Below are 14,825 nucleotides of genomic sequence, written 5' to 3'. Positions count from 1 at the left end.
TGACCTAAGCACCTAAGCGCGTTTGCGTCAACACCTGTTCGCCACTATTAATACATTTATCGGACGCGTTTTAATTGTTAGAACGCAGAAGCCACACATATGTATAAATACCCATAAAGCGCCTGCCATTGCCTGCCTGCCTGCTTGCCTTATTTACGAAACACTGGCATGGCAGCAGGCAGGTATTGTGAATAACGTGATGCATTGCTATGTAACCGTATACGCAACATCACGACTCGCGACCAAATTGTGTAATTAAAATTTGAAAAAAAAATACTCGAAAATTGCGAAAAATGTATCTACATTTGTACCATGAATGTGTTGAACGCTCTTCGAGTCTTGTGGATGGAGAAATTTTACAAACACCCAGTCCCGGTGCCCTTTGTTTGCGGCGCGTTAAAGATATACGACGCATTTTTCAGTATTATAGCAAAAAGCGTTCGGCTTTTCTCGCTATTAAGAAAGTTCGACAATCCGCAAATTAAATTATCAGTCAGTTTTGGCCATGGGGTCATATGGTACCGCCCGACGCACTCTAAAAGGCTACTTTGTCCCTTGCGCATTTACCCTTCGTCTTTTCTCTTCGTATATACCATATCGTCGCCAGTTGAGCCACGAAACACGACTTCTTTCTCTATGGTCGGCGCGGAGTTTTTCTTCGTACTTTTCCTTTCTTTTTTTCCCTCTTTCTTTCCTTTTTTCGTCGTGTTGTAAAGCGTGTCTCGTGACACCGCATAGTCTTGTTTATCGGAGCTAATTCGATTGCCAATGTGTTGTAATTCCCGAGCGACTGCTACCAACATCTTTAACAAGAAACAATTCCAGAGTTCTTTGTTTTATCAGGTTAAAAGTGCTAAGATGATCGGTGTCCAGTTCTCTGTAGTTTTATACCTCGTTTGTCGAAGTTTCCCTCTGTTCCTCTGCGTCTGTACAGTGTGTACCTACCCTTAAGGCTTATGTTACACTTCGATTGGGAAATTCTTCACTAAAGATATGGCGAGGGATCGAGGTCGACTTTTATGTACTTAATGATTTACAACGTGCGAATTGTTTCCATGGTGGTTTTCTGTGCGATTTTCAAAGTGGTTTCGATTCAGAGCAGGGAGGGAGACATGCGAGTGTGTCGGATTGGAGGTTTTATAAGTGATTTATCTCGCCGAATTGTGCTTTAGTTAATCGATGTGAATTTTTTATTGCCAAAGTTTTCTTTCGTCGATGAAGGGATAATACGCGTAGATAAATATTTTCAATTTCTAAATTGACTGAAATTTTATTGGTACGAGTAGATAATTTTTTCGAAAATGTTGCGTTATGAATATGATGATTGCAGAATTTTTTGATCGAGAATATATGAAATTCAGAATTCACATTCTGTTTGTATGGAATATTCGTATTTTACGACTTTTTTCTGTTGGAAAAAAAATCGCGAAATTCTTATAGTACTCGTAGTTTGAGGAAAAGAAGAAGTAGGAAATGGAGAAGCGGAGAGAAGATAGCAACAGCAGCAGCAGGTGAGATGATCAGAAAAGGAAAAGGGAAATTTTTTGAATTTCGTAACAACCAAAAGGATTTGATTTAGAAAATATTTTTGAATCTAATTTTTAAAAAACGTGAAAATTTTAGTGAAAATATTCTAAAAATTCAATAAAATTTGGAAAAAAATTCTACTTCATTCTTCAAAATAATTAGTAAATGTATCTGAATGTACTAAAAATTATTTTTAAAATTATAAAACTTATCAAAACGTAGTAAAAATTGATCTAAAACTGATGAAAAATAATCAATGCACATGTATTTGTGTGAAAAATAATTGATTGAATTTGTGCATAAGTAATGTTTCCAAAAAATTTGCAATCTTTGGTGAGTAGTGAGTACATTTGTGATTACTGGTACAAAATTTCCAGCTACTTTATTGAACAATTTGAAATGGTTTTCGATACAGCCATCGAAAGCTACAGTTGTCCCAAAGCAAACAAAAAATTCGTTTAAAAAAAACATCAAAGGTTGATGACAGTCTGAGGAAATTCTTTCAGAAATAGACATTTTTTCTTGAAAAATTAGACTGCAAATGTTATAAGCCATTCGGAGGAATTGATTAATTAAATGAGATGTATTCTGACTGTGAGTCAGAATTTCGAAGACCGATTTGCTCGGAATTTTCCGAACGTTGCTCGACTAAAATTTCCCTGATTGTTTTTCTATTCTTATTACTCTTGAAGTCATTAATGATCAAATACATAGAGCGCTTTGATTAGTTTCTTCATTTTCCCCTAAAACATGATGAAATTCTCTTAGTTTGAACCAAGTCTGGGGCGTTCGAACACTCGAAAAAAAAATAAAACTAGGTCATTAAAGTACTGTTACGATGGTCAGAACTGAAATCAAAGTAAAACGAGAAACGGAAAAATGAACGTCTTTTGAAAATACGCCCGATTCTCTAGAGGTCATTTAATTATAAAGTCGAGCTTTTTTATTACGCGTAAAAAAGCCGTCGGATTTCGAACTTAGCCTAGTGAAAAACTCGCCAACGATTATAACATTTGGACGACTTGTAAGTTTTCAACTCGTTGACGGTGGCGATGGAGGCCAAGCAATCCGACAAAGTATGAGAAAACGGTCGAAAGGCTGCAAAGGCTGTTCAGCCTAAAGAACTTAAAATTAACGAGAATTTTATAGCGCGACAATCCCAACCAACGAACGCGACAAAAGATTTTACAAACTTGTGTAAATTTAAACGCGAGAAGAAGAGAAAAGGAGCTCGGTGCGGGGTATTTTTCATATTTCCAAAACAACAAGGAAACGTGCTAGGAGAATATATTTTCCACAATAACGGACTCGATGGTCGCGGACGCGGTGTACTTTTTAATGGTTTTACAGAGAACGCGCGACGACGACGGCGGCGGCGACGACGTCATTATTCTCATCTTGTTTATTATGGGAAATGTTGGAAAAGATGGCCTGGCCGATTTTATATTCGATATTTTTGATGGATGAGTGTTTTCTAGCGAGATGGGAGGCGTAATTTCCCGTTTCCTGTACCAGGACCCCTACGGTATATCGCGGACAATGGGTCTCCTCTGCGTCGAGGGTCAATACAGGACATCGTACTCTCTCTCGCCAAGCCGAGCCGGGCTGCGTTTTCATTTCTTATATGTATGTACGTTTACGTACTACGTATTCATTGCCACCAGTCACCAGGTCACCCTATATGCCGATTACAGGAAGCCAATCGCCGATAACGATTTCATACTCGGGTATCTATGTATCTGCGGACTGCGGCCAACTGTCAAAAATCAATACGCCAAAATACTGTCGATAAGTATATAAAAAATTAACCGGCCCGATATCGTCTCGTAATACCGTACGACGATTTACCAATTGTCGTTTACTTCACGTATATTACTATGTATTATGTACTGTATTACGAAGAACCGTACGTAGCTGCCTATACCAGAGACAAAAATACTCGTCGTTTGCTACACAAATAGTACATTCGATATTTCGTAATATGAAAAATTATGAAGAAAAATAGACTTTTTGTAATCAATGAGAAAATATAAAAACCAAAGCTAGAACCAGATGAACGGGGGCGAAGTACGAAACGAATCTATATCGTAACTTGTAAGATAAGACATACACCCTATTAAGATAAGTGGGAACAGTGGTTTTGATTGAGTAAATTACTAACCCTTATTCCTCGTCGTGTTCCTTCTGCACCCAGTCAAAAAATCCGCACGCTATTTCTTATTTCCAAATGTCAATTGACTTCGCCCTCTTCTCTACGATTCCAATACCGTTTCGCAAAAACTTTCTTGGCAACATAACGTTACTTTTGCCGAACACGAAATATCCACTTTTTGTCGTCTACACTCGCACACGCAGCACATCCAACTAAAATATAAAGGGTCCGGTAATAAGCTATAAATTGGAATGGTAATTTACAATTACACCGAAAATATATAACTGCGGTCTATTAATCGTGCTGTGTGCTCCTGTTCCTGCTCCTCTTTGGAACCTCTCTCTATCTTCATATTAACTCGTTTATATATCATCGAGTACCGATATTTTCCCTCCCACTGCCCTTCTATGGCACTTTAGGCCTCATTTTCTTGCAGTTTCTTTTTTTCTTTCTTTCTTTTCATTGCTTGTCTTTGTATAATGGAAATTAGATCGTGTGTTTGTCAACAGGTTCTCATCTTTTTGTGTTTTTTCTCCCTTAAAGTTCTCTTCAGTTTTCAAAATTGCAAATTTTTCATTAATTCTCGAACGTCTCTGTGTTCTTATCATCGTCGATGTTGTTTAGTTTCAATAGAGGCTTTTGAGGTGAAACATTTGCAAAGCGAAATTTTCAATCATAGTATTTCAACAAGACTTCTGCGAGGAATAAAAAAAATACCTGCATGGTAAATTATTGACATTTTTTAGTTAGCAAATAAACAACGATCTGATTCAAGTCGATTTTTCTCTGATAGAAAAAAGAACGAAAAGATATTTTAATGGATTTTTTTTTGTGTTTTAATAAATACCTATTTCATTAATTTGTTTAATTATCGAGGATGTCTTTTTCAAGTTTTACTACGTTCGTGACATCGAATTCACTTTACTCGTGCTCCGAAGTAAAATTGAAATTGTGTTTATTTTCAATTTGGCTTTTGTAATTATGTACTCGAATTGAAAAGTAGAATTTTAGAAAGAAAATTTGCAGAACGATGATTGATGAAATAAAGATAAGACGTAGTTTCTAAATTGTATTCGGGGCGATAATTTTTTCAAAGGTTTTTCTAACCTTGGTTTACTAAATTGAGTGAATTTTTTTACATCTTAGAATTTCTTTTAATCATTCTACCAAAAAATAAACAAACAAATGGCTGTCGGTTTTCTCGGCTTTTGACCCCGACAGTTATGTTTTAAGGGCATAAAATTCAGGTTAAAAGGCGAACATTACATTTTTTATTGGAAAGATAAGATTTTTTACCCTGTAAATTCTTTTATTGTTTTTGTTTCTGTTTTGAACCTCCAGATCAGTTTTTCGTTTTCAGCTTGGAAGAAAATTTTGATATTAAAATATGAATAACTAATAAGTACTTACTTACGTACTTGCAAAAAAATGTACTTACCCTAAATTGCTGAACGGTTTGAAAACTAAATTTTGGTTTTTAAAAAGTTCAAGAGCTGCATCATTTTATTGAAAATGTAAGTCAAAATTCGGAAAAGTGTTTTAAAAGAAAATTGAAATTTCCTTCCCTCTCCAGCCCCTCCCCACCCCCAAGAAGTCTGCAACCATGGAACAATCAATAATTCAGTTTTGAAAATTTTCCTGAAAATACTCATTGCTCGCATCTATTTCCACTGATTCAATTTTGAATTCGTGAAAAATCATTGAAATTCGGTGCAAATCGTCAAGTAGGAAAATCAGTGAAAACGAACGAATAATTTTTTGGTAAATTATTGGTAATTTTTTTGTTTTTTGGAAATTATGCTGACGATTTGGAGTATTCGAATTTTTTTAATTTTAAAAATTCATGGCTCTTGGGCCAAATAATCGACCTCTCGGTTCTAAGCACCATCTTGATAAAATAAAACACCAAACCGTCAATTTTTTTGCTATTTTTCCATGATGACCAATTGACCATAGTACCCTAAAACTTGAAAATGCATTATGAACTTGTTTCCGGCTTTTTGTCCTGCATGTTACGGCGTCATCATCATAACGTCAAATGATCAAAAAATGAAATCAATAGGACATCAAATTAATTCGATCGACCCTTCCAATGACCGATGGCTACTCAAATGTAGAGTATTTCATATCGATATTGTACCTATATTTGGGAACGTGATATCGTTTTGAGTATTTATACATTCGTTATGATCTATGTATTACGATCGTGTACTAAATTAAATGTCAATCAAATTAAACAAATCAACAAAACAAAACTCAACGACAACAATTATACACGCAGCCTCTATGACGACTCGAGTCCTAGCATACGTATGGTTTTTTTCATCTGTAAACCGCCACCGCCTCGTATATGTTTACAACTTAAGAGAGAGGTCTATTTTATTTTATTTTTTTAAATCGAAATAAACAGCTGTCATTAACAATATGCAAAAAATTATTTCAAAAAAGCCGAGCCTCGTACAAAGTATCCAGATAACATCTCGCCTTTGATTACATCCGCACAAACCTCTGTGGTTAAATTAAAGGCCACTTCAAAGGGCAACCAGCGCTAAATCGCGATTAAAAAAACATTTAGCCTTACCCTGCTCCGCTGCTATGGCCCTGCACACTGCATCCAATGTCCTACTAAACTTTCCAGCGCAAATACTGCACCGTGGCGACGAGAGAAAGGGGTGAAAGGAGGTACATGTATAGGGTATGATATGTACGTATATCCGCATAGGCCGAGATATGTGATGTATGCACAATAATAACGCAGTCAGCATCAGAATAGCTGAGAGCAGATGTAGAGTGCGGGAAAAAGGTAGGTAAGGGCTACTTAAATCGCATATTGGCCGAATTCGGCGACGTCGTCGACGGATAGCAGCGAACGGGATATGGCAAACAAATACATACTCTTCATAACACGCTGTAGACAGTTGACTCGTGAAAAGGGTCTGGCAATTTCCCTCGTATATTCGCGAATTCTCTCTCTGTCTCTGTCTCGCTTCACATCGAGCTATTGTTTGAATTTATCATACACATTGGCGCATTTTAGAGGGTTAAAACCCGGTCGGCAACTGTCAGCCATGCGTCAAATATACCTACTTTACACCAAAAACCCATTCTCGTCCAGTATTATCTGTGTTTTGTTAAATTCACGTCGCTTATTGGCCCGTTAGCCAAATGGACAGTGGTCATTTTGGCAAAAAGTGAACGCCTACTCGGACTCTCTCATCTCTCTCAGTTGTGCACAAGATACATTGTCGCGGAATAGCTCGTGAAAATGGTTTTTCAAACTCGCCCGATACAATTTATATAGAACTATAGTCTCAGATATGTAGTACTCTGTACTTGGATATAATTTATTACACGAGTATATACCTAATAAATCAATAACTCCTCATTCTTATACATTATATCTATGTTATTTAGTTGTTCTATCTATCTACAATAGATACATCAAACCTGGCGACGTAGTATGCTGTGGATGATAATTATATTCTTCGGTTGTTTTTTTTTCTTACTTTTTTTCTACTTCATCTTATATACGTACTCGTGCCTTCGCAGAGTTGTCTTTTGTTTCTCTTCAACTCGTTCCAGGTATACCTTTTAAGGATCTACAATTACCTATACGTAGCGTGTGTACACGCGTTGGCGCGCACACGACACTTTATATTCGAATAACGTCAGCCCATCAGACGAATTCCACCGTCTGCATTAATTTCATACCGCAGATACTCTATAAATCTCCTATGTGCTAATTGCTTCATCGCGTATTGTGCATTTCTATGCGGCAGCTTTATTCGAAATATACTGGTAGATCGAACAACAAGTATTGCAGATATGACGAGTGGAATCGAACCCAGTAAATCGACGTACTTGCGGTCATCGGTTTCGTATTGAGGCTGCATAGTTATCTTGCTTTTGTGCCAAAATTTAGAGAAAATATTCACGTTGCATTTTTTTCAGTGAGAGTGAAAAGAAGGGCGGAGGGAGGAAAAGGGGGAAAAGTCCGCCGCGTAAATATATCGCGAGTTATATGCATAGTGGAAGGTGTTAATAAAATGTTTCGTTCGAAAATTTCATCAATTTTTTCGTGATTAACTATGGCCGTGAATCAGAAATTCTTCGCAGGTTGTAGAATGTTCTTGACCATCTTTTTATAAATCTGTCAATTTTGGCGAAGCATCCCTTCCTTTGTCCCCCCTCGCCTTCCGCTTCCATCCTCTCTCCTCTCTCTCTCACTTGAGAAAAATTTACGAACAAAAAATTTAATATATGAACCTTCGTTATTGGATTTTTATGCTTCAAAAATTGTAATTTTCTTTACTCAGCCTTTCCTCGATTATTATTTTTTTTTTTTTAGTAAAATTCATCAGTTTTTGGGAGGCACTTCCTCCCTTCTTTCCTTCCTCCTTTCTTACAAATTATCAAAGATTTGCGAACGAAAATTTTAATGAAGTAGGTATCGATGTATGACATGTATTTTAATGCTGTAGAAATGTTCTCTCTAGTTTCACAAAATATGTGCATAAATCTATAAGTATTTTGGTTCATGAATTTTTAAAAAGTTCTCTTTCATTGATTATATTTTTCAATTTTTTGAAAAGTCGTTTGAAAAAAATATTTGCTTTCCAAAAAAAACGGACCAAAAAAATTAAAAAATGTGTGCAAAATCAATTTTTTTTTGTGAAACGAGCATAAAACAATGAATTATTTTGGAAATTAGGTAGTATTAGGTACTATGAAAATGTCAATTTTTTCCGCTGATTTGGTGATCGTTAGTATGGAAATGGATTTCATTTTAGTTTTTTGTGAGTATTTTATCGGGGAAAGATTCGGGGTAGTAATATATAATAATCATGCATCTCACTGCAAAAATTGATGATTTTTTTTACCAATTACCTAAATAATATAAACATTTTTGTATTCAATTATGCTGTCAAAAAAAAAAAAAAAAAAAAAACTTTGAAACGTTATCGATGCAAATTTTTTGCGAATACCTACCTTTATACTTCTGTACACTATCGATGAAAATATCTACAATTTTCTTCTACCGGTTTGTTTGTCGGTTTTTTGATATCATCGACTAAGTATCGAAAGCACATGTATCTGATATACTAATTAATGGTATGTGTTTTTTCTTGCTATGTTACAGCGGACTCGGATACTGGCCAAACACATCAGGATATACTGACATGCGGCGTTTGCCAAAAACCATTCGCTTTAGGTGATATTAACAAGTTCATCCAACACAAAGTACACGCCTGCAATAAAGAGAATTACGCTTTAGAACAAAACTCGCAAGAATCGCCAGATAACGATGACACCGGCTGTGGCGGTATACCTTTGGCTGTGGTTAATACTAGAAGGCCTAGCATATCGGCGCCCATTAAAAAAGGCATCAATGCTACCGGCAGACTTACGTGCAGTTCGCCTTTGCAAATGGACGAGGAAGCCAGATGCAGTACACCTAAACCGCGTACACCCAATAGTAGTATTAGTCCGACACCTATTAAAGATGAATTAGATGACCATCACGAAAACTGCACAGATGACGACGAGTTAAAACCTAGAAGAATTAAACAAGAATTAGATTCTACCAATTCGTCGCCCGATTTGATATCCAAAAAGAATAGAGCCGAGGTGGCTGATGCTGAGTCAAATACTACACATTCTGGTGAGTACCTTACACTCGTATATTTCTGCTTACGTGCCTTTTACATACCTATACTTATTGCTGCCTGTAATGTCTTTTACGTAGTTACGATGAGTGGCGAGTGCAAGAATGTATTAAATTTATCTATGTACCAGTTCGAAAGGGCGCGTTCACTTTTTTTTTTTTTAATTTTCGGTAATGAGATTCGTTTGTACGTAGACGATGTGTAAATTGTGATGGATTACGTCCGGACTCCATTTATTGGCTTTGTCGAGTAGCCGGGATATGTTTGTTGAGGATTTAATTTGTTCACTCTATGGCATGTGTGGAGTTTTTAATATGTATATACGTTCTTCGATACTGAATATTGTTTTTGTCGCGAGAGACTTCCAGCCGGACGTTTGTACCGATGACCTGTGTCAAGCCATAGCAGGGATGTGAGGGGAAGGGACAGGCTAATGTTGTTCAGAAATTGTGGAAGAATATGATGCGGATTCGTCATCGAACTTGTGAAATAAACCCATCAAAAATCGCTGTCATGAAATGTGTTGTCCCTTCAAGATGCCAAGATAGGCAACTTGTTTAGAGGGTAGCTCAAGTTTGGAGCATGTATGACATTTGAATGGGACACCTTGTATGTATAACTATGTTGGAGTATCATCTCTCGATTACCCTCCTCCTCATTGTAACTTTTATTTTATAGGTTAGGTAGATCATTGGTCGTATACGTATACGTATAGGTAATAGGTATGTCGTACTACGTAGACGTATACGCAGATTATTCATACTTAAAAGAGACTTAGAGCAGGCGGTGAAATGTACCTAATGGTAATGAAGCTATAACATCGTAGTACGCATACGCGACAATATACCGAGTACCCATAAGTAATCGCGACCGTCTCTCTTTCTCTGTCTGTTGGCCGAAGAAAAATAGCGAATAGTTGAACCTCGGTTTCGCACAGAATTATGTAAGAAGTTTTCTGAGTAGCCACTGGAAACGTGCGTGTCTTACATGCTAATCGGGACCAGCATCTTTTATAGGGTTTTTTCTTCTTCTTCTTCTCTCTATCCAGCTTATAATACTTACAACGAAGACAGCGACGACTACACAACGACCAGAACACATAAAAACGTACGGTACGGTCTCGGGTCTTGGTCGTGCGCCTCGTCTCGTCTCGTCGTTGTCGCCGGAGAAATTTGTCGTTGAAAGTTCAGCGATTTTTACACCATATTACGAAAGTGTGTCCGTGTATGCGAAGAATCAAACGCAAGAGAATCGTGAAACACGAATTTAGTTCATATATACAGAGTCCATTGGCGAGACTCGAACTCGATCGAAGAACTATAAGAGTCAGAGTCACCGCTGACGCAAAATACAGATAGATAGGTTTTGTACGAGTAGGTACGGTACGTATCGCGCTGCCCTATACGCTGAGGCTGACGGAGATCGACCTGTTGTGTAAGATCTTTCTCGGTGAAATAATCACTTGTGTGTTGGGCCTGCCGTGTCAGCGTTCATCGAGTTGACAGCGGAGAATATATTGTAAAGAGAGCCTGCACAGTCGTCAGCTCGTGTAAATACGTCATGTTCGTCGATGTAAGGCTAATAAAGATCGCCGAAGAAAGGGTTGCAATTTAATTGTAACGATTATTGTGCACGCAGGGGTGGACACACAAGTACCTAAAGGACAGCACAGCACAGCAGCTGTAGGGTACACGTAACTGAAAATAATTCTTTGTACGATGACGTAACGTATCTTTCTCCTGCGGCGTTCGACGTTCGGTGTTCGGTGTTCGGTGATCGACGTCAAATGACGAGCTGCCCGCGATCCCTGTCCACGTATAGCAGATTTTGCCTTCCAAAGGGTTGACCCTTTTTGTAATTATACTGACCTCGTTAGAGGTGATGATAATTGCCAGTCCATATGGGTAAACTCTCAGAGCTTCGATCGCTGAACATGTGTCCGGATCGGTTTTTTGTTGTTGTTGTCGTCGTTGTCGTCGTCAGCGTCATTGTGGTCCGTATTGTCCGCGATTATATTTTTGCTCGTAGCGTGAAAATAAAGCCTTCGAGGTCGTGGGTTGTAGGAAAATGAGCTGAAGGCTCTGGAACGACTCGAAACCAACACCAATCGTTTCGAGAGGTCAAAAATATGATATTTTTTTCGAAATATTGCAATTTTCGCGATTTTTTCAGTGGGGGAGGGGAGGGGAGGAGGCAAAAAAGTTGCCAAGCTATAAAGAACAATAGCTTGCCATTTCTAATTGGAAATTTTTTCAATTTTTCTCGCATGCTGGGAAAATTTTGAATTTCCGAAGTTCAAAAATTTTTAAAAATTGTGAAGGGGGTCAATACTTGTGAAAATTGATTGAAAAATGATCTTCTGTTCACGTATGTACCTAGATGCATGCGACGTGCATATCGGTGTGGTTTAGTTATTTATCGTCAAAACTGCGTATATTAATAATTAATCACCTCGTGAACCGCGAGGCGTTTAAATGGTGGCTGAGCTCGCCTTATGTACGTAATACGTATTTTTTACTCGATATAAAAATATACCCATCCAAGAAGTTTACCAAAGAGGTACCTATCCTCTTCTGGAAAAAAAAACTGCCGGTCGTGTATTCAAAACATTTTAAATAAGCAGCGGTATATCGACGGCTATAAAACTTGGCCAGAACAGAAATTTGTACCACGGCAGCCTGACTGCGTATAGGAGGCGGGGGTGGGGGTGCGTGAAATGTACCGTAGTTACGTACAAAGAGGTAATTTTTTTTTGATAAATTAACGCAATTAATTTTATTGAATTCCGAAATGAAAAGAATGTTTTCTATAATAGTCATTATTCTTTTATACGCGCGGTCCATTCTCCAAGTGACCTTTCTCGGCCATATACAAACGATGGCTCGTTTTAAATAATAAATCTATTTATCAAAAACCATGTACTACCTATACCTCTTTTACACCGATAGATTTATGACACGATGCAGTAAAAAAATAAAGGAAAAAAATTCCATCCGAACATTTAAATTTTAAATACTCCTATTACGCGAACCGAAGCATCTAAAAAGCGGGGCTCATTCACCCTTAATTTTGTCGTAGTCGCGCGCCTTGAATAAACACGCAGCCCTCCGCTCGTCCTTCCGCCCTGGGTTGGATGTCGCGCCGCAGCCAAATCCACCGTAATAATTAACATTATAAAATTTCAACGTGTTCTTTTTTTTTCTCGTCTTCTTCTTTCCTCTTTTACAAACTTTTTAAACGATAAGCTCGTAAAATCTGTTGCAAAAATTAATTTCGTGAGCCGCGCAAATTGACGCTAATTTTTTTTTCTTTCACCGAGCCAGTCATCGTCAGTCTTGTACTCGCTAACAAGTTTTATTTTTTTGCTTCGGCTTTTTAACGTGAAAATGATATTGTTCGCGGCGGTGTTTCTTGTAAGGTATATGTCTCATCGTCTCATCGTTTCATCGAGCTTGGTTTTTGCAAAGTGCACAAATGAGTTTTATTCGTCGAATTTTTCGTTTTTTCACTCGTATTCGTCAAATTTTAGGTTAGGTTGCTTAGGCACCTAGATCAACACGTATTGTGATTACCTGCACCTGTAGAAAATTTAATTCCACCTTGTTTTTTTCTACTTTGCCATCCCAGGATGTGCGATGTATTAAAACAAATAGGTAGGTTCTTGTGCCTATAAGACCAAATACTACGTGTACAGCCCTGAAAATATATAACCTATATTTTTCGATGACACTTTGATAAGAAACTCGACGAAAGAGACGCGACGTATGTGGCTGAAGGGCGGCGCGCTCGTATCTTGGTGTAATGTTCACGCGTATATCGTACCTAAATGTAATATAACTTACGTACACAGTGTACACATGACCGAAAAATAAAATAAATACAAGACAGAACCAATTAGAAACTAGAACTTGTCAACAAATATACGCCTAATATATGGAACGTGAATGAATTCAAACGTAATGGTGTCGGTGAGCAAGACCTATATTTTCGAGAGAACGTAATATCTTCGAGGTTTTAGCAGAAAAATAAATTTCAAAAATGATCTAAGTAAAACCAAAACGTTGCCTAAAATCATAAGAATGAGTTCACTTAGGTTAAGAGCAAGTGTTTTTACTGTACTTACCTATTTCAACTTTAATTTTTTTGTACTCGTATTATTGCATTCAAAAATTAACGTTGAACTTCATTTTTATGAATTTTCATCAATTCTATTTCAATATCGGTTATTTGATTCAATTTACTGTAATTACCGGTAATTCGCCCAAAAATGTTATAGAATTACTTGTAGGTACCGAGTAATTTACGGTAATTTTTGTGATATTTTTGGCTGTATTTACTGAGGTACCTACATCGTAATTTTCAGTTGGTAATTACTTTACAATATTATAATAAATTTTAGAGGATTTACCGAACAGTCTGAAAAGATTATCAATTTAATTTTGAATTGAATAATATCACCTCTTCGAGGAATAAAATAATTTTCGTTTTCTTATAGAAATCTGACGCCTTCTTTGTTGACAATTTCAAAGATGGGTATCCATATGCGACCTTATATATGTATTGCAAATTCCCCACCCATTTTACGGATCCTGTAGCACAGTTACCGCTGTGAAGTATACGAAGTAGAACTTGACAAATTTATGAAAATTTTACTGCATTATAGAGAGAAAGTTGCATCGTTTCATTTTAACCTGAAAACTTGGCAAATGAAACGTCAAAACGATGAAACTCAAATATTGAGTAATTATCTCTATACGTTGAAAGTCTCGAGTTCTTGTATCAAATTCACCCATCGATGTTGTAGTTGAAATGCATCGAATGTTACAAGATTAGTGGAAAAATAAGACAAGATGAGGAAAAAAGAAGGATATCCCGTTAATTATAAATTAATTTCGTATTCCTCCTCTCTGCTGGCCTATCATCGAGTCGTAATCTGGCGTAAAATTATAATACGCAGAGGCTAGATAAATTTTCGCATCATCTCGTCACGTAGAAATGATTCCCAAATGCATAAAAAAATATAGAGATGTAATCTTGTTAATCATCTCCTCCATGTCCCCTCTTCAGATTCCGTTTGACACCCGGTTCTTTTTGGCAATCCTTTAGAACTTGTAAATAAACTAGAAAAAAAAATTCTACTGGGAACTGGTTCGATTAATGAAATTTTTTTCGCACTATAGATATAGACTATACGCTGATGTTTCTCTTAACTCGAGTTATATGTATTATAGCAGCAAGCAGCTACTCGCTATACTACTTGCAAAATCTATACGTTTGTCAGTTTCAATTTCCCATCGTGATTAAAACCGGACCGAGCTGAAGAAGAATTAGATCAATGGAGGCGATAACGAGGTGCATATAATTGCATTAGATGCTACGTGTCTGGTCTTGACTGTAGGTCTAAGCTGTGTAAATGTGTACCATAGGCGAGATTTAGATTTCAACACATAGTTGCACATCGTCACTGCGCTATGCGGTAG

The 14,825-nt window shown here is 37.2% G+C and overlaps 1 protein-coding gene across 1 annotated transcript in view; it reads left to right on the top strand.

Annotated features, from left to right (window-relative positions):
• Cph (Chronophage) overlaps nt 1-14,825 on the top strand; it is a 60,645-nt gene that overhangs the window by 29,111 nt on the left and 16,709 nt on the right. The window contains exon 2 of the mRNA XM_065345738.1: nt 8,820-9,341. Within this exon, the coding sequence (XP_065201810.1) occupies nt 8,820-9,341 (522 nt within the window). The remainder of the gene's footprint in view (nt 1-8,819; nt 9,342-14,825) is intronic.

This window comes from Planococcus citri, chromosome 1 (assembly GCF_950023065.1).
Source record: "Planococcus citri chromosome 1, ihPlaCitr1.1, whole genome shotgun sequence".
In the NCBI taxonomy this organism is placed as follows: Eukaryota; Metazoa; Arthropoda; class Insecta; order Hemiptera; family Pseudococcidae; genus Planococcus; species Planococcus citri.
Note: the sequence above shows the minus strand (reverse complement) of the source record. Positions and strands in the feature narration are given on the sequence as shown.